Consider the following 19159-nt stretch of genomic DNA (forward strand, 5'->3'; position numbering starts at 1 on the left):
AAAGACAGATAGCCTATCCGCTAAAAAAGTGGTTACCCCGAGGAACCCATAGACTGTAAAGCTGTGACAGACTTTTCTCTAATGCAAATGTGAACCTCGCCTAAAACACTTCTACTTAACTTTTTTTCACCTGTAATTTTGTGACAATACTACATAGTGCATTTCAGGCGGAATTATGGAAAGACACAGTGAGCGGTAACAACAACCAAACCACCATGATATGTAATACTCCATGTCAGTCAGATAACTGTGGCAATAAAGAAGTCAATAGCGCCCCCTGCCTCTCAATAGCCGCGGCGCACAGGGTTACGTCAGGCACCTGCCTCTCCAAACATGTCTGCTGCGTAGTGCTGCGGCGTCACGCTGGACGTCAGCTGATGTAGCAGGCAGGTCACTGGGTGAGCAGTGCTTGGGCCTAGTCACCGATTCTTTGCTACTATTTTTTAACTGCTGCTTTACAGTACACGGGACGCCACAGACCTGTGCGGGAGACATCCTATTGACGGTGACCGCGATGGTGCCGTCTACGTCCGACATGACTGACATCGACAAGATTGATATGTCGCTTGGTAAGGAACTTATCAGCAGAAGCTGTGCCTCTGTTTACTGAGGTAACTGTGTGAGGGAAGCTAGCGTGTCACGGGGGGCTTGCCTCTGCTCGTATCTCGTCTAAAATCCAGCAATCTCTTTTCATAAGTCCGTGGATTCTCACAATTTGTCACCGCCTGTTTTGGTTGTCACCCAGCTTTGCCATGCTTCTGAATGGCAGATTGTTTAATTCTACTACAGGAGGTGGCAGAAGGCTGGTGTCTGCCAGGAAGTGGCCCTATATGTGGTAAAGTAATGCCTCTTATGTGGCGTCCAGGAATTAGTAATACTCTCCTACATGGGCATCACTGGGTGACCGCCTGCATCCATGTGACGTATATCTCTATATCCTTAGAATGTAAACCTGGTGCCTGCAGAGTGGCGTGTAATTCACATTACATTAGTCTTGACTGTATCTGATAGCGCTTATTGGTAGGGGTTAGAAAATGCCTTTACTTGTGGTTTCACACCTAAAATAGTGGCATTTCATTGATCCCATGTGTGTTGGACTGAAGATGCGCCTAATTTTTAAGATCCCGTTCACACAGCAGGAACGGTAGAAGAATTTGAGTCGGACTTCCTCCTTAAATTCCTCTTTATTTTACACCCTCCTTCTTTTAGACAGGGATTAGGCTGGGATGAATGGGCCGTATCAGCGGAGAGCCTCACGCCGTGGGTTCAGGGGCGGAGTCCATGGCAAGCTCGAGCAGGATGCTTATTTCTTTATTCAGTGTTTGTGTCTTAAAATTGAACTCCATGGGATGCAAAATTTGGCAGCTATACCGAGGCAGAATCCTCCTCAAAATCAGCATCCACCGCAACGTTGGTCACATAACCAAAGTTTGCCTTGTAACACAGATGGGCACCACAAAAAATAATAATAAGCCGGATGCTAATCGTTGAGTGTATATATTACATAGTCACAAAAAAAACCAATTCAACTTCCCACACTAATTTAAAAATAAATAATAACAATAATAAAAAAAAATAATAATCCTGAATAACCTGTTTAATAGTAGTAGAATAACAAATGGAGACAGAGCCCTCTCTGTTTGCATTCATTCCCATGCGCTGTAATGTAAAAAATAAATGACAGACATACAGTCTACATGCAGAACTTTTTTTTTTTTTTCCACCAGAAAAGTAAAAAGCGTGACTGAAGAAAGCTTCTGCCCCCTCTGACAGTACAGTGCTATGGAGAGTACTGTCAGGAGGGGCGTTCTTCATAGCCCATCAGTCCTCATAGACTGTCAGGAATGCCCTTTCTGATGGTGAAGAGATATTGGTAAGGGCACCGATATCTCCAGACACGGGAAAGCTGACAGTGCTCTGAATTCAGCGCAGTGTCGGCTTTCTAGCGGTGTATAAAACCGCAGGTGACAGAAGACATGAGAGGTCCTCTTTAAAAGCCAAGGGGATGTCCAGCTAAAAAAAAAAAAAAAAATTCTGTCCTTTCAAATTGGTATACCAAAACCCCAAAAAGTCATACTGTTTTGATTGCTACCATTCCTGTTCTGAAGTTGCTTGGTCTCGAGACATGAAACCACTGGAGCAGGGAGTGGGAAGCGTTGGTGAAGAGAGCAGCACTTTTGTAGACCATTCTTAGCCAGATTAACAAGAATGATTTTGTTAGCTTAAACAGCCACTGCTTTCTGCTGTGATTGTCTTTTCTTTCACATGACTCTTATATTATTAACATGTTATTTCTGCAGATGACATTATCAAGTTAAATAAGCAAGAACAGCAAAACCAAGCACTGTTCAATGGAGGAGCACAAACTCATTCCTTTCAGCAATTTAGAAGCAACAAGGGAAAGTGGGGTGCTCGACGTCAAGCTGGTACGTGCAGTTGTGGTGATGTTAATTCTCTTAATGTTCATAGGATTTCTTTGATCAGTTTCTATGTTTTCTTTATGGTTTGGCGTTTTTTGATAGGTCCTGGAAATATGGGAATGCAGAAGCGTCCATATGGTGCCAATACAGCTTTGCGTAGAATGTCCTCTTGGAGTGGAGTTAATCCGTTGAATCGTTCACTTCGCATGAGGGTAAAATATTTTCCTCTTCATGTTTTTGCCTTCCTAAAAAGCTTTTAAAATCCTTCTCATTATTCTTTTTTCCTACCCAGTTAACAATGTTGTCTTCTCTGTGCCCTAGTCATGCTAGTGTTTGCCACTTTTGTCAGAACATGGTCCTACTAATTGAGCTATAGAATTGCAGTCACATCTGGACATAGACAAATGTTTGATGTCACATCAATAGTGACAGCTTGATAACCTATATTAAATAGGCACTGTCTTTCAACTGATTTTGCATACAGGCATTTGCAAGAAACTTTGTAATTTATCTATTCAGAGAGAATTGCTTCTCTATTTACAGATAACTTTTTCTCTGCTCTCAGTCCCTCTGCAAAAGTGAATTTCACCGTGAAAATCCCTCCTCTATATGTCTTAACAAATGGCTCAGATGACTCATCTCTATAGAGAGGGGAGGTGAAGGACTGAACAGGAAGAGAGGAATATATTTGAATTTCTATCACTCTATTCTTTATATCTCTATGTGCCTTGCATGATCCTGAAGTTGTTAGAGAGATGTTGTGTGTAGTGTATGGTAGATAGTCTTAGACCAACACTTAAGAGAGGGCAGCAACTTCCAAATACAGTATGTAGTGGGGAAAACTGCTAAAGCCTGCAGACTATAAGTCATTTAATGAAGGATCGATGGTGCCATGTGGTAGGGTTCTCCAACCCCTCCAAATAGTAATACCATGACACACACTGTTCGAGGTAGTGTAGCAAAATTAGTAACGTTTATTGGTTGTAGTACCTCGTATTAATTCATATTCAGTGGCGTAACTAGGAATGGCGGGGCCCCGTGGCGAACTTTTGACATGGGGCCCCCCCCCGACACCGAAGATCTCGACCGAGTCCCTCCTACGCATTCCTGCGCGCTCTATTATGTCCCATAGTGTCCCCTGCACACAGTATTATGTCCCTTAGTGGCCCCTGCACATAGTATTATACCCAATAGTGGCCCCTGCACATAGTATTATGTCCCATAGTGGCCCCTGCACACAGTATACATGAGTCCCCCTGCGAACTTCCGGTTGGCACATGCGCAATGGAAGGGCGGCAAGAAGACTTCCTGTTCCTTAGTGAATTAACCAGGGCTGGGTATGTACTTCAGGGTATGGTCCTCGGGTTACGACGAGCCTGCTGCAGAACCTCATTTTCTGAATGCTATACAGTGTATAGCATTCGGCAAATGAAGGCTGATTGTGTAGCAGGCTCGTCCTTGCTACGAGCAGGTAAGTATGCTGTTACCAGTTGACTTTTTCTCATTGAAATGAATAGACCAGCGTTGATTGGCCAGTTGCCAGTGATTTGGCCAATCAACGCTGGTTCTGCCAGAGGCTCGTCTGAGGAGGCGGAGTCTAACATCGGACTATTCATTCCAATGAGAAAAACTCTTGCCTGCCCGTGGCAAGGACGTGCCTGCTGCAGAATCAGTGTTCATTTGCCGAATGCTATACATATATATAGCATTCGGCAAATAAATATATATACTGTATAGCATTTAGCAAATGAGGTTCTGCAGCAGGCTCGTCGTAACCACGAAACAGTATGCCTATACCCCTGCTAGACATGGCAAACTCTCAAAACCGGAAAGAGATCTTCGACCGGAAATAGGAAGGGCGGGACTTAATCCTTTGTTATTGTTGTCAAAGGGGGACTCATGTATTATGTCCCTTAGTGGCCCCTACAGGACTAAATACTGTCACCGCTGACCGCTATACCAGGACAAATTGTGGATAAAAAAAAATCTGGTCCTGTGCATTACAATTTAGTAACTCCATGTGCCTCATATTAATAGCAGTTAACCCTATCATGTCCCTCACATTAAGCCTTGTGTACCTCACATAAGAGTTACTGATATGTGAGAGACATGGAGGTAATAATAAAGTATCTTCATTACTATTACCCCCAAATGTCTCACATATCAGTAACTCTTATGGTGAGGCAAACAGGGGTTAATGTGAGGGAGATGATAGGGTTAACTGCTATTACTATGAGGCACATGGAGTTACTAAAACACAAGTAATCCCCCCAAATGCCTGATAGTAATAAGTATAGTAACCCCAGTACGTACCTGTGTAGCTTCAGTTTCATTTTCCTAGAGCAGCTTCTTCCTCTTCTCTTCTGTGCTGGACGGCAGGGATAAGCCCCGCCTCATCCTCTCATTGGTGGGCAGAGAACAGCAGAGAAAGGGAGGGGGGAGAGAGGGAGAGCGTCCTGCAACGCTGACAGGAGCCAGACCTGAAGCTCCTGTGTCTCCGTTGCTGCAGCTTCGGGGCCCCCTGTTGGTGGAAAGTATTCCACCAACAGGGGGCCCCGATCATTATACTCGGGGGTCCGAAAAGACCCTGTGGCAGCTGCTACCGCTGCTATGGTGGTAGTTACGCCACTGTTCATATTGATAGATCATCCACCAATTAAGTATTTTAGATAAAGAAATTCACACATTTATAGAAGGGCAACGTTTTAGTCTATTCAGACCTTTCTTAGGCCAAATCTGTTTGGACAATGGACTAAATTTAACATATGTTAAATAAAGCTACGAGAGCAAGTCCACGGAGGAGAGTGGGGCTCAAGGACCTGAAATATAGGTATATGTTCCTGGTGAGATGAGAGGACCACATGTGGGAAGACCACCATCGCGTCCCCACCTATAGTGCACAAAGAAGGAAAAACAAAACATGTAACTGAAGGACAATAAAGTGAGGAAAGAAACAAGGGGGTGATGCACAGAAGGGAGAGGTACAAAGGGCAGAGGAAGGGTAGGGGAGTGGCAGTGTCCAGAGGCTGACCTCCCAGAGAGAAATCAGAGGGGCATCTCCAGGTTAGGAGAAAAAGTTAGAGAACTTGGTGGACTCCAGAAAGAATGTCCACCGCTGCCTGAGAGACTCAAACTTGGAGGAATCTTTTTCATTTATAACTGATACTGTGATGGCTTTGTAGTTATTTGGATCCAAATCTTCAGTGACAAACCCTTGTTGATTTTATTGAGAGTCATTGTGCTTTTGTTTTTTTGTTTTTTTTTTAGCAATAATGGCAGATGCAATATTCTTTTTATACAAATACCAAAATACTAGATAGTAGATTCAGCCTGATATTTCCAAATTAAAATATTCTGATTCTCTTCACACTGTTATTTAATTAAGAGTTGTCCCTTTATGGACACTTATACCCTATTCGCAGAACAGAGGATAAGTGTCTGATTGCTAGGAGCCCGATAGCTAGGTCCCCCAGTGATCAGGAGGACCAGGGACTGTAATTCACCTGAAGCCCCATAAAAGTGAATGGAGTGCCAGTCACACAAGCGCACTGGCACTTAATTCAGCCTTTGGGGGACTTTTGGCCCTAGTGTGGGTAAACTGCAGGAGAACAGATCACTGCTTTAATATTGTATTGCTGACTAATGACATTTGCCTAATCCTAAATACTTTCTCTCATATCACTGTGTTTTAAGACTCATGGGTAGTAGAAACAAGTTACCGTATATACTCAAGTATAAGCCATCTTTTTCAGCACAGTTTTTATGCTAAAAATGCCCCCCTCGGCTTACACTTGAGTCAGGGTCCAACTTAGGGTCATTTTGTTCATACAAATGCATTGGTCAGGAGCCCCGATCGGTTCCTTAACCAATGCATTTGCATTAGCAAAATGAGGCATGGAGCACAGGACCTTCAAGGACCTGCATAAATTAAACGAAGGGGGAGGTCCTTTAGTGCCACAGTAATGATATAGGACACTCCCCCTTCTCTAGCAAAGCAAGAGAGATGAAAGCTCGGAAGGCCCCTGCTGCTGCCCTGCATCGAGGAGAGGAAGCTAGAATAAAGTGAAAGTAAAACACACAGGTATCTGCTGGATTACTATTCCTTGTAATGTCACGCATTTGGGGTTATTAATTTAGTTTCATTAACTCCATATGCCTCACATTAATAGCAGTTAACCTCATCATATCCCTCATATTAACCCCTGTGTGCCCCATATAAGGGTTACTAATATGTGAGACACATGGGGGTACTAATGAAAGACCATATTTATGAAGATACCTAATTCTTGCCTCCATATGTCCCACATATCAGTAACTCATATGTGAGGCACACAGGGGTTAATATGAGAGACATGATGGGGTTAACTGCTATTACTACAAGGCACATGGAGTTACTAAGCTGTCATGCACATGACCATACTTTTTATCTGCAATGGTGGATAAAATTATGGGCCTGTACACATAGATGCCGTCGCTTTTGCGGCTGTGTCTGGGCCAAATTGAAGAGCTACAACTTATGACTAGGCTTATACTCGAGTCAATAAGTTTTCCTTTTTTTTTTTTTTTTTTTGTGGTAAAATTATGGGCCTTGGCTTATGTTCGGGTCAGTTTATACTCGAGTATATATGGTAACTGATTCCACAAAGTCTAATATTTGCTTGTTGTCAAGTTTTGCTGGAACTAGAGTTAATGTCTATAACCATGATGAAGCTTAGCGCCTCTTGGAGCTTATGCCATTCTGTTTATAGCCATAAGACTTGATCCAGAGAGTCATAATCAGGGCCTTTGTATTAATCCCCTTCAGAACGTGACATGGAGCCTTGCTCTGATGTTAAGACACTTGTAAAAATAAAAATGCAATGAGGGTGTCTCATCCATAATGAGTTACTGCAAATAGTCACAGCTTCCTTGGAGGATTGTTTTATATAAAAAGAAAATGGTATTTGAACATAGTTTTCAAGTATTATCTACATATCCTTTATATGTTGTTCAAAATCTGATAAAATATTGAATAGTATATTGAGCTTTCAGAATCCCATTTCTGTTCATTTTAAATTTTGAATTCTGTAGAAAAAAGTTGTCTCAAAAAAAAAAAAAAAAAACCTTATAGGAATTTTCAAAACTTCCGCCATTTCAAGTTCTTAGCATCTGTTAGAGGTGCTGCTCCATGGATTCCAGCTCAGTTGGAATATTTTCTTTCACTCCCACCATTCCTAAGAAACAAGCGCTGTTAATTTTATTGCGTGATATGCTACTTAAGTTGTGTAATGTCAGAAGGGCAGCATCAGGCAGAGGTGTGTGATTCAGAGGTAACTAGCGTAACTAACTCACTCTCCTCCCTGCCTGTTACTGCCTTTCTGACCTTACAGAGCATAAATAGCACATCGTCGGTTCCCACGCTCTGACAGTGTACTCTGCATTGGGCCTGAGGAAGACGGCAGAATGGCGTCGAAATGCGTAGCCATTTCTGTGTCTGTTTGGAACCAATAAAGCTTTTTTTTAGCTCACTTTTTACTCTTCTTGGCAATTTAATCAGTGGCGCTCTATCCATATCTCGTTTTTTTCTTTGCTCCCTCTAAATAGCACATTAGTCACCAAAAATAACTGCACTTGTTGCTTGAAAACAGTGGAGACTAGAGAGAATATTCCAACTGTGCTGGAATCAATGCTGTGGCTCCTATTGGCAGATGCTTGAACTGGTGAAGGTGGTGATAGGTTCTCTTTAAAGAGGACGTTTCATTACTTGGGGCACATGCGGTTTTATATACCGCTAGAAAGCCAACAGTGCGCTGAATTTGGCTTTTACGATCTGTGCCCCAGGGGAAGAGCTATTGATTAGGACTGTCAGGAACGCCCTTCTGACGGTGAAGAGCTATGGTAGCGGCACCAAATGCTATTGACTTGGTGCACAGATTGTGAAAGCCGACAGTGCGCTGAATTCAGCACACTGTTGACTTTCTAGAGCAGGGGTAGGGAACCTTTGGTTCTCCAGCTGCTGTGAAACTACAACTCCCAGCATGCTCCATTCACTTCCATGGGAGTTCCCAGAACAGCAGAGCCAATATGTATGCTGGGAGTTGTAGTTTTGCAACAGCTGGAGAGCCGTACGTTCCCTACCCCTGTTCTAGAGGTTATAAACCCACATGTGCCCCAAGTGGTGAAAGGTCCTCTTTAAGGCTCTCATTTGCACATATAACCTTTCTAGCACTGAAAAAGCATGTTCATGGTAAATAAAATCTGAAGCAATGAGCATCACTGCTTTTTCACAAGGTATGCTTGTATGTTGTCAATATGGTGAATTTTTGATGTCCATGCAGATGGACCACTGAATACATTTGTTTCAACTGTGTATACAGTTTGCAATTTGTGTGGTTTAAGAGATTCAGAATAATGCCATTGTGCAGTTTTATTATTGTGGGTTGAAATTTGACAGGATGTAAACCTTTTTTTTTTTTTTTTTAAATATTAAACCCTTCTTTTATATACTTTCCTATTACCTTTATAGAATTCAGCATCTCAGCGGCTGCCTTTCAGGAGAAAAATTAACTTTTCAAGACCCCTGGATTTGGCAAGCAAGTCTTCATCAGGATTTCACAGATATCCCTTTAATAGGTTAGATTTAACCACGACTCCCCCTTTAACAAAATATACAGATGCCTTAGGCTAAAGCCCCACTTTGCGTAAACGCAGCTTTTTTTGTTGCGGATTCTGTTGCAGTTTTTTGAGCCAAGAATGGTTACAAAAGGAATGGGAAGCATGTAGGAAGCTATTATACTTCTACCCTCTACTCAATCTACTCCGAGCTTTGGCTCAAAAAACCGCAGCAAAATCTGCAACAAAAAAAGATGCGCTTCTGCAACGTGGGGTTTTAGCCTTAGGAAGGTTTCATACACAGCTGAAAACAATGCTGCAGGTTTTGATACATCATTTAGGCCAAAGATAGAAATTAAGGACGGCCTTTATAATCTGATATGTATTCTTATTACTGGATCCTCTTAAAGCTGTGGTTTAAGAAAAAAAAAATTCTAGTGGTATTTTCCCTTGCAGAATTTTTTTATGATTTTATGTAAATTAAGCTTAAAGGGATCCTATCATTGGATACCCCTTTTTTCTGCCTACTGCGTAGGAATAGCCTTAAGAAAGGCTGTTCTTCTCCTACCTTTAGATATCTTCTCCGCACCACCGTTCAGTAGAAACCCGGGTTTTCTTCGGTATGCAAATGAGTTCTCTCGCAGCACTGGGGGCAGTCCCCAGCGCTCAATCAGCACTGGGGGTGTTCCCAATGCTGCGAGAGAAATTTCCAGCGCTGCCTCCATCTTCTTCTGAAACGGCCTCTCCCTGCGTCGTCTTCCGACGCTGTGAGAGATCTCATTTGCATACCAAAGAAAACTGGGATTTCTACTGAACTGCGGCGTGGAGAAGAATAGCCTTTCTTAAGGCTATTCCTATGTGTTAGTCAGAAAAAAAGGGTATCCAATGATAGGATCCCTTTAAAGTGGGTTTTCAGGATAGACCATCAAATGAAGATCGGCAGTGGTCTTAGACACGGGACACCTGCCAGTATGCTGTTTGAAGAGACTGTAATTTTTGGTCAGCCATGTAATCTCTTAATAGAAAACCAAGCACTGCATTGTACATATCTATAGTGGCTGTGGTTTGTATCACAGTTCAGCCCATTTACTTCAGTGGGACTGAGCTGTGAACTGCCATGTGATGTAACCTTCATCGGTGAAATGGAAGTGGCACTCAGGAGTGCCATTTCGAAAAGCTGATCAGCAGGGGTCCCAGGATATCATCAGATGACAAAGATTAAAAAACCTTTTTAAGCTTTTTTTACTGTCAAATTCAAGATGTCTACCAAATCAATAATAGTGTAGATGCATTTAATAGGAGCAGAATCAAAATTTTGTGGTCACAAACCAATGAATTGAAGCAGATTCTTTTGGTTATGGATATAGAAATTGGTCTGAAAATGCAATTGGGATGGCCCTGGCTTGACAGATTTATCATCTTTGTCCTATGATACCTCTGTAGCTGTGAATTACCTTTTTAACCTCTGCCTGCTTCACAACAAACTTTAGATAAATCTCCCAAATAGGATCCTGCCCCTGTTGTACTTCCGGTCTGATTTTCTTATCTATAAATAGATGATTTATCTTGGTATTGTTTCTTTTGTTTTTTTACACACGCATGTATTTTTCTGATTCTATTAAAGGCCCCTGTGTGGCACTATTATATGGCACTATTAAACAGATTCCTTGTAATCACTGCAAAGTCCTACAACACTGGGGAGAGAGAACTGTAAAGGATCGCCTACTAATGTTTTCATTTATTAAAGGGGCTCTATCACCAGATTTTAGCAATATGAGATGCACATATCCCTGAATAGCCTTTAAAAAGGCTATTCAGGCCCCGCTAATCGTTTTATAAAAGACTACCCCATTGTAAAGTATCAATGTAAAAATGTATATGTAAATGATACTTGCCGTGCACGGTGGGCATTGCCTGCACTCCTCCACGTCATCCTTCGGTGACGCCTTCTTCTTGGTGAGACATCCTCCTTCCCTTGCGATGTTCCGCCTCTATCTTCCTTTATTCCAGCGGGTTTCAGCGAAACCCTGCGCATGCGCAGTACGGCCGCGCATTTCACTACACAAAAAATGGCGCTGGAGCGCTACTGCGCACGCTTCGGCGCCATTTTGTGTAGTGAAATGCGTCGGATTTCGCTGAAACCCACCGGAATAAAGGAAGATGGAGGCGGAACATCGCAAGGGAAAGAGGACGTCTCACCAAGAAGAAACGAGAGGAGGGCGTCAACAAAGGATGACGTGGAGGGGTGCACATAATGCCCACCGTGCACGGCAAGTATCATTTACATATATATGTTTTTACGGTGATACTTTACAACGGGGGGGTCTTTTATAAAACGATTAGTGGGGCCTAAATAGCCTATCTCATATTGCTAAAATCCAGTGATAGAACCCCTTTAAATTTACCAGAGCTGGGGCTTTATGTAAATAAATCAGATAACCCCTTTAATAAATGTGGTGTGCTTCAGTTCCTCCCCATTTTTATTTTACGAAAGCTTTGTTTACTTGAACAGTCTACAAACCAGTACGTTTCCCATCCTACTAAGAGGGACCTGCATCTGTGAGACATTTATGACAGACCCTTTGGATATGTTATACACGTCTAACTTCCTGCTGCTGAATTTAGAATATAGCTATATACTATAAAGGGGAGCACAGACATTCTTCATCCCAGTTGAACCTGCACAAAACTAAACTTCTGTACAAAACTAAAAAAGGATGTAACTGAATACTTAAGAATATGAACTAGGAAAGGTAGAACATTTTCAATGTCTAATTGGAATTGCTCTTCAAAACTCTCAACATGTTACCTTACATTTTTCAGCAGTTATTCTCATGTAAATACCTACAGAAGTGGACTGAGAATGAGGCAGCAAAGAGACTCTCGACAAGCCACCTATTTCCTTAGGAGAGGTCTGAAGGTAATTTCATTTGAAATTAGGAACATCTTAAAGATGTGTTTTAGTTTGGGTTTGTTTTTTTGCTGTACAAACCATGCTGGGCATACAGTATATGTTACATATTTTATTTGGCTGCTCCTGAGAAATAAAGGTTTTCTTTCTCAAATTCCTGTATGTCACTTTGTTGCCATGTTTTGGTGCCAGTTACAAGGCTCTTTGGCAACAATCTCATATTTAGTAAGCCCACCTACTGTTTATAAGAAATTGAAGGAAAAAGGTGGATAGCTTTAACCCCTTCCCACTGTGGGCATTTTTCGATATCCGTTTTCTGTTTTTGACTTTTAGTTCTTTAGTTTCATTATTGATGTTATTTCAATAGATAACATCTAAGGGCAGGTTCACACCTGCGCACGGTCTCTGCTTTGCAAGTTTCCGTCTTCTGCCCGAGAAGCTGGACCGGAGATGGAAACCGGCAGTCAGTTTTCAAATCCATTCATTTGAATGGGTTTGCAAAGTGTCTGCCTGTGACCGTCTTCTGGTCTCCGCGGTGAAACCATTTCTTTTTAACAGGACACAAAGTCGGACATACAGGACTTCTGGTCTTGCCGCGGAGACCAGAAGACACTTACAGGCAGACACTGACTGCAGGGTTTCCGTCTCCTGTCAAGTTTCTTGAGCAGAAGACGGAAACCCACAAAGCAGAGACCCGGCGCAGGTGTGAACCCGCCCTCACCTGTGCAATCCTGGTTTCCAGAAATGGTAGATGAGGAATGCCACCTGAAAACAGTAATTTGCTATCACCTACAAAGCACACTGGTGGCTAAAGAGCCATATGTGGTAACTGGTTGGGAAATGCCACCGTAGTCATCAGTGGAATTGCAAGATTAGCATTTTAATATTTGAGGGTAAATTATTTCTTATATTTCAGGTTCAGGCAAGAATGGAAAGTGATCAACGTGAGGAAATTCAAGACATGAGCAGACATCATGCGTGAGTATATAGTTTGTCTCTTTCAGTTTAGTGGCTAACACGGTACAAGGATATATATTTTTTCTTTTACAATTTAGAAATAGTAATATATTGCTATTAATGGTTTGTCTCCCTCTGCTGTAGGACAATTGTGATTGCAAGAAAGTGGCATAAGTTGTATTTACTCCATAATAATTATAATACATTATATTTATATAGTGTCAACATATTCTGCAGCACTGTACAATTTGTAGGGTTCAAGTACAAACAAAAAGATACATTACAAAAGAAATGGTCACTTCACACAGTGGGACTGAGGGCCCTGCTTACAATCTATATTTGTATATGTGTTTTTTTCAGGTGGAGGACTTCCATGAACAGAAGTGGTCTTTTAACTGTATCATTTGGTAACCCTTCTGCTGTACCCCCAAGGTAAGTATCATGTGTTTAATGAGTGATTCTTAATCTGTGATGGTATAGTGTTTTTATTTTCTTTAGTTTATGTGATATACAAAATGATTGTCCATTGCCTTATTTCTTACTTGTATTCAACAGCAGCATGGGGACCATGTTGTCAAGACCCCCATTGCCCTTTTTGTTGAAAAAGGAGGGTGCAGAAACAAAGGTTCCCAAGGGTGTTCCTCTTGACTTTGATATCAACAGTGTTGCTAAACAGGTAACTATTTTTGTAAATCGCATTCTTGCCTATAAAGGATATTTCAGCCCTAGTAGCAGTCAAATTAAAATATATTTGTGCCATTTTGGTTACTAGTATTATGAACTTGTCGATGTAATATGCTGCTACTACATAGGGCAGCATATTATTATGACAGATTAGTATTAAAGGGGTTGTCCGATGTCAAGGATCCTATCTGGATTGGTAGCTTATGTAAATTGAAGCCTTTTCCTAAATATATTGCTTTAGAAATTCAGCTTTCTTCTCTTGGTATGTGAATTTTTATTCCTTCCATTGTTTACACTGCGTTGCTATAACCAGGGGCCTGGGAAATAGGACAAGTGACATCACTTACTCAGTGCCAAGGGCTAATTGCAGTTTGTTGATAAAGCCAAGCCTCTTATCTCTTTATGTAAACACACAGATAACACTGAGCCCTTTCTGTACAATAATCTGCATATTATCTGACCTGCAGAAGTGTTGTGAGACTTCTCCAAGCCGTTTACTAAGAGGGAGGGGGAGGGAGAGAAATACAGGAAGTGAGAAGCAGACACAGCATGCAGCCTGGCTGAAAGACTCAGATGGGAGAACCCCTTTTAATATTGTTCAGTTATACATTATATCAATGTGCGAGCTAAGATTTGCTGTGCATCCTGTTTTCCCTAGACTGGAATCACACTGAATGAGCGCTTCAAGATTCTGAAGGAACAAAGACTGTCTCAGACTTTGAACAAAGGAAGCAGATTTGTGACTGTGGGATGAGATCTGTTCTTTGCCAAGGGCTTTGCTCTGTTTTACGTTCCTTTTTGTTTTTTACCTGTCGTTAATTGCAGAGACCAAGAAGTAATGTCTGCTGCACCAAGGCTTTGATTCTTCATATTTTGTTTTATTTGAGAGCTCTAAAGTGGAGAACTTCCGTATTGTTTGTACTGTGAAATATGGATAAAAGAATTCATAAGCCTGGAAAAAGTGAAATGTGACCTGGAATTCTTCAGTCACTGCTTTTAAACCTTGGCTAGAATGGAAATGCTGTTATAAGTACAGATACACAATCGATGTTTATTTTGCTGGAAGAAACGGTTTCCATGTTATAACATGGAGTGTTGATGGTTTCCTACACTGTTCTTTCTTGTACAGTTTTATGTATGCTCTACAACCTGTATAATTCGTAAATACCAAAAGGCCTTCAAACAAAGTGAAGGTTTACCTTATTCCACAAATTTTAGTTTAGGCATAAGAAGACCTGCTGAAGTCTTGGTACTGCAGGTTGTCCATGTGTGATGGACGTTTCTGTCAGCAGGACCTACCTGTTGATTTCATCTTCAACATTTGATTTGATTTCTGAGCTAAAGTATTAACACCCTTGTTGGTCCTGATGAGAAGCAACATCCTACTTGTTTAGCTATAGATTGTTGGCAAGAGTTATGCCAAGCAGAGCACTGTGAAGAGTTGCTTAGTAGCATTTTGAAAATTATCAGTGTTTTTGTTAACAGTTCCATACATTGGTTGCAATTTTGATTAAAGGGTGATCCATATTTTAAAAAAAATATAAAAAAATAATACATTTTAAAACTGAAAATGTTATTAAAAACCACAAAAAAACCCCAAAACACTCTGTGTTCATTAATGGGTGGCCTAAGGCAGGCACATGGTTCTACTGGCATCAGGGTTAGGGTGGGTTCACATCTGCGCCCGGTCTCCGCTTTGTGAGCTTCCGTCTTCTGCCCGAGAAACTGGACAGGAGAAGGAAAACCCGGCAGTCAGTGTCCGCCCATGAGTGTCTTCTGGTCTCCGTGGCGAAACCGTTTTTTTTTTTTTTTTTTTTTTTTACAGGACACAAAGTCCTACATCTCTGACTTTGTGTGCGGTTAAAAAAAACTTACGCCGAGGAGAGGCAGAAGACGCTCACGGGTGGACACTTTGCACTTTGTATGAAAACTGACTGCTGGTGTCTGTCTCCTGTCCAGTTTCTCGGGCAGAAGACGGATACCTGCAAAGCGGAGTCCGGGCACGGGTGTGAACCCGCCCTTACCAGTGTTGAGCAGTGATGCCAGTAGGATGGCATGCACCCATCACTGATTGGCCATTGTTTACAGCATCACATTGCCAGCATGTGCTCAATGGCCAAAGACTGAATCACTAGAAGAAAGAAGAGTTATGTATGGTTTATTCAATCCATCTTTTTGTTGTATAAGCGTTTACAGGTATCTTTAATTTTTTTTTAAAATGTGGATTACCCCTAAAAGATCTCTCCAAGCATACAGACCTTCAATCTTGTTTGTCTTGGTAACTGACATTTTTGCTACAGTTAAATTATGTTGATAAAACAATATTGTATATCTTACCTTTTTCATAATAAAACAGTTCTGCACAATTGTTTGTTCCTTTTCTACAAGTAGATCTATGATGCTCTTTAAACTTTTTCAGGACTGGGGGTTTTGTGCCTTAATGTGCAGATTTCACCTATTAAAATGATGTTGGGGGGGGGGGTTAGTTGTTTTAGTTTTTTTTTTAACTTTGGACCCACGGGACTTTCTAATTTTATAATATCAAAGCTGATATTTAATTTTGTAAGCATAAATTGGAGAAAAATCAGAAAAGGGTTAAACATACATGTGTGCTTGGATTGGCCAAGATAGAATAGTCTGTTCTTTTATTCTCCATTTTCTGGTGTACAAGGAATGAAAAGTCTTAAGTATTATTGTGCAATTCAGCATCTTGCATAAAAAAAAAAAACTGACTTAAAAAAAACAAAAAACTTCTTCCCCATGTATAATTTATTTACACCAGAAATTTGAAATAAATGATGGAGGAAATGTACAACCCCCATCCCCACCCAGTGTGTACATCCACATGTATGAGGAGGCATACACCTTGTCGTATGAGTCTGCTCAACAAGAGGCAACAGTACGAAGGTGGAGTGGGGAAAAAAAACAGCAACTAGAAAATGTAGCCACGAAACTCTGCAGGAGACGGAAACCTGCAGTCATGTTTCAATCCCATTCATTTGAATGGGTTTGAAAAGTGTCTGGCCATGAGCGCCAGTGAGCGTTTTATGCTCTCCACGGCGAAACCGTTTTTTTTTTAACCGGACACAGAGTACTGCATTTCCGACTGTGTCCGGTTTAAAAAAACGGTTTCGCCGCAGAGATCATAAAACGCTCACGGCCGTACTCGGTCTGACAGGTTTCCGTCTTAAGCCGGCAGAAGACGGAAACCTGATGCGGAGACCCGAACGCTGGTGTGAACCCAGCATTACAAGTAAAATGAATCTCAAGGCTTACGCTAGGTTCACACCAGCGTCTGGACTCCGTTATCAGGTCATGCATGCAGAAGACGGAAACCTGTCATGCTAAGTCTGGCCGTGAGCCCCAGTGAGCGTTTTATGCTCTCCGCGGCGAAACCGTTTTTTTTAAACCAGACACAGAGTACTGCATGTCCGACTCTGTGTCCGGTTTAAAAAAACGGTTCCGCCGCGGAGAGCATAAAATATGTTTTGTGCAGGAAATGGAAACCTGCAGAACGGACTCCCCGGCGCAGATGTGAATGAGCCCTTATTCTGAATGCCGGACTCTTGGTTTCAATTCCAGCTACAATATTTGCTTCAGAATAATATTCATCATATATATTCATATATCATCAGATACTGAAACTCAGTTCTATGGAAAACTAATAATTGGTATTAAAGTCTTCTAAATATTCATTTAAAGAGGACCTTTCACCACTTTTGGGCACATGCAGTGTTATATACTGCCAGAAAGCCGACAGTGCGCTGAGTTCAGCGCACTGTCGGCTTTCCCGATCTGTGCCCGGTGTAAAGAGCTTACGGTGCCGGTACCGTAGTGCTCTATGGTCAGAAGGGCGTTTCTGACCATTAGCCAGAGACGTCCTTCTGCCTCGCGGCGCCTATCATGCTGTGCTGTGGAGCGGGAGGAACTCCCCACTCCCCTCCTGATAATGCTCGTCTATGGACGAGCGCTGTGAGCAGAGGGAGGGGGGCGTTCCTCCCCGCTCCACAGCACAGCGTGATTGGCGCCGCGAGGCAGAAGGACGTCTCTGGCTAATGGTCAGAAACGCCCTTCTGACCATAGAGCACTACGGTACCGGCACCGTAAGCTCTTTACACCGGGCACAGATTGGGAAAGCCGACAGTGCGCTGAACTCAGCGCACTGTCGGCTTTCTGGCAGTATATAACACTGCATGTGCCCAAAAGTGGTGAAAGGTCCTCTTTAAACAAAGACAAAAAAAAATAATTGATTGATTGGGAATTGATCGCTCCGGGTTTGGACCCTGACTCCAATGCCTCCCGCTGGCAATTTACCCAGATCTCTCATTTCCACTATGCTCTTAAAGGGATTCTACCACTAAACTAACATTTCTTCTAATTACCACATCGGAATAGCCTTAAGAAAGGCTATTCGTGTCTTACCTTTAGATGTACTCATTGCGGTGCCGTTCCTTAGGCTACTCTTGCTCTTGTAGTTCAATACAGGAGCCTACTGCACAGGCGTCGGAAGACAGAAGATGTGGGGTTGCAGCTGCAGATGGACGCGGCGTTTGAAAGAGCTCTCGAGCAACAATGGGGACGCGCTCATCACCGTTTGAGCGCTGGGACCCGCCCTCATTGCTGCGAAGAACTCATTGGCGTACCGGTTAAAACTGGTATTTCTAAGGAACGGCGCCGTGGAGACCACGTCTAAAGATAAGAGACGAATAGCCTTTCTTAAGACTATTCCGACGTGGTAATTAGAAATTTTCTATTTCTTGCAAGGCACAAGAAACAAACTATTAAAAGATCCTTTTCTCGGTGGTACTGAGTCCTCTGTGTCCTCCATTGGATGTACCCCTCCACATCGGATCGCTGCTGGAGATGTAACATTGGCCAGGGTATGATGGCACATATTTAGTGGGGACGTACGCTCCTCTGACCTTTTTGGTTGGATGTCCGTCAAATAATTTGGATGGTTAGTGGTATTATGTTGGGTGATGACCCTGTTCCACTCCTCTCTAGCTTTCCGTGAAAGTTCAAAAAGCATACCCGTAGATTGTTGGGATTCTAATTAATAATGTCAAGGACCATTATCCCTCGACTGTGGAAATCCCCAATGGCTGCCTCCCTTTTGCTGTGGCATCATGAGGTCTTGAGCATCCGCAGCATGGAAAGCTTGCCCGCGGAATTGAAATAGGATGATCGTACCCACCAACAAACGTTGCTCCTGTGGAATCACTTCTACTACTTTGCTGAGTTTCAATCTGCCTTCCCCTCTACTTATTTATAACCTTCCCTTTGTTTTTATCTCTCTTCAAACCCCTGCCCCCACCACCACCTCTTTTTTGTTTGTTTTTAATTATGATAATTATCAGTCTGTGCTTTTTACTTTTAGATTTCTCTGCTGTGACAGCGTTTGTTCATTTGTTAATTATTTTGTATCCATATTTGTAAACCGAAACCAGTAGCGGTTATAGAACATGGAAAAAGATAAAGATATTTTTGACTAAAAAAACGCTGTGAGAAAAACTGTGGCGGGCAACGCATTGCAGTTTTTCTCACAAAGCTTTTAACAGAAAGTCCACAGACGTTCCCTCTGCGGACTTTCTATTTT

The 19159-nt window shown here is 42.1% G+C and overlaps 1 protein-coding gene across 3 annotated transcripts; it reads left to right on the forward strand.

The window, feature by feature from the left end:
• The first annotated feature begins 371 nt into the window (after positions 1–371).
• FYTTD1 (forty-two-three domain containing 1) lies at positions 372–15929 on the forward strand. 3 transcript variants are annotated; one of them, XM_075268472.1, is made up of 9 exons: positions 372–569; positions 2301–2426; positions 2523–2632; positions 8926–9032; positions 11835–11931; positions 12839–12900; positions 13240–13311; positions 13435–13555; positions 14222–15929. In XM_075268472.1, the coding sequence occupies exons 1-9, from the start codon at positions 515–517 to the stop codon at positions 14315–14317; spliced, it is 846 nt and encodes a 281-aa protein (XP_075124573.1). In that variant the 5' UTR covers positions 372–514; the 3' UTR covers positions 14318–15929. The 3 variants fall into 3 exon arrangements, with proteins under 3 accessions (XP_075124573.1, XP_075124574.1, XP_075124576.1); XM_075268473.1 differs by having other exon boundaries at positions 13438–13555; XM_075268475.1 differs by having other exon boundaries at positions 11838–11931.
• The last annotated feature ends 3230 nt before the right edge of the window (positions 15930–19159 follow it).

Source organism: Leptodactylus fuscus, chromosome 3 (assembly GCF_031893055.1).
Source record: "Leptodactylus fuscus isolate aLepFus1 chromosome 3, aLepFus1.hap2, whole genome shotgun sequence".
NCBI classification, from domain to species: domain Eukaryota; kingdom Metazoa; phylum Chordata; class Amphibia; order Anura; family Leptodactylidae; genus Leptodactylus; species Leptodactylus fuscus.

What these genes read in the sequence shown, in the direction of transcription:
- FYTTD1 (XM_075268472.1), top strand. Translation starts at nt 515, where the DNA reads ATGGTGCCGTCTACGTCCGACATGACTGACATCGACAAGATTGATATG. An exon ending in GGGTGCTCGACGTCAAGCTG is followed by an intron (nt 2,427 to 2,522) that starts GTACGTGCAGTT and finishes GTTTTTTGATAG; the next exon opens with GTCCTGGAAATATGGGAATG. An exon ending in TCAACAGTGTTGCTAAACAG is followed by an intron (nt 13,556 to 14,221) that starts GTAACTATTTTT and finishes TGTTTTCCCTAG; the next exon opens with ACTGGAATCACACTGAATGA.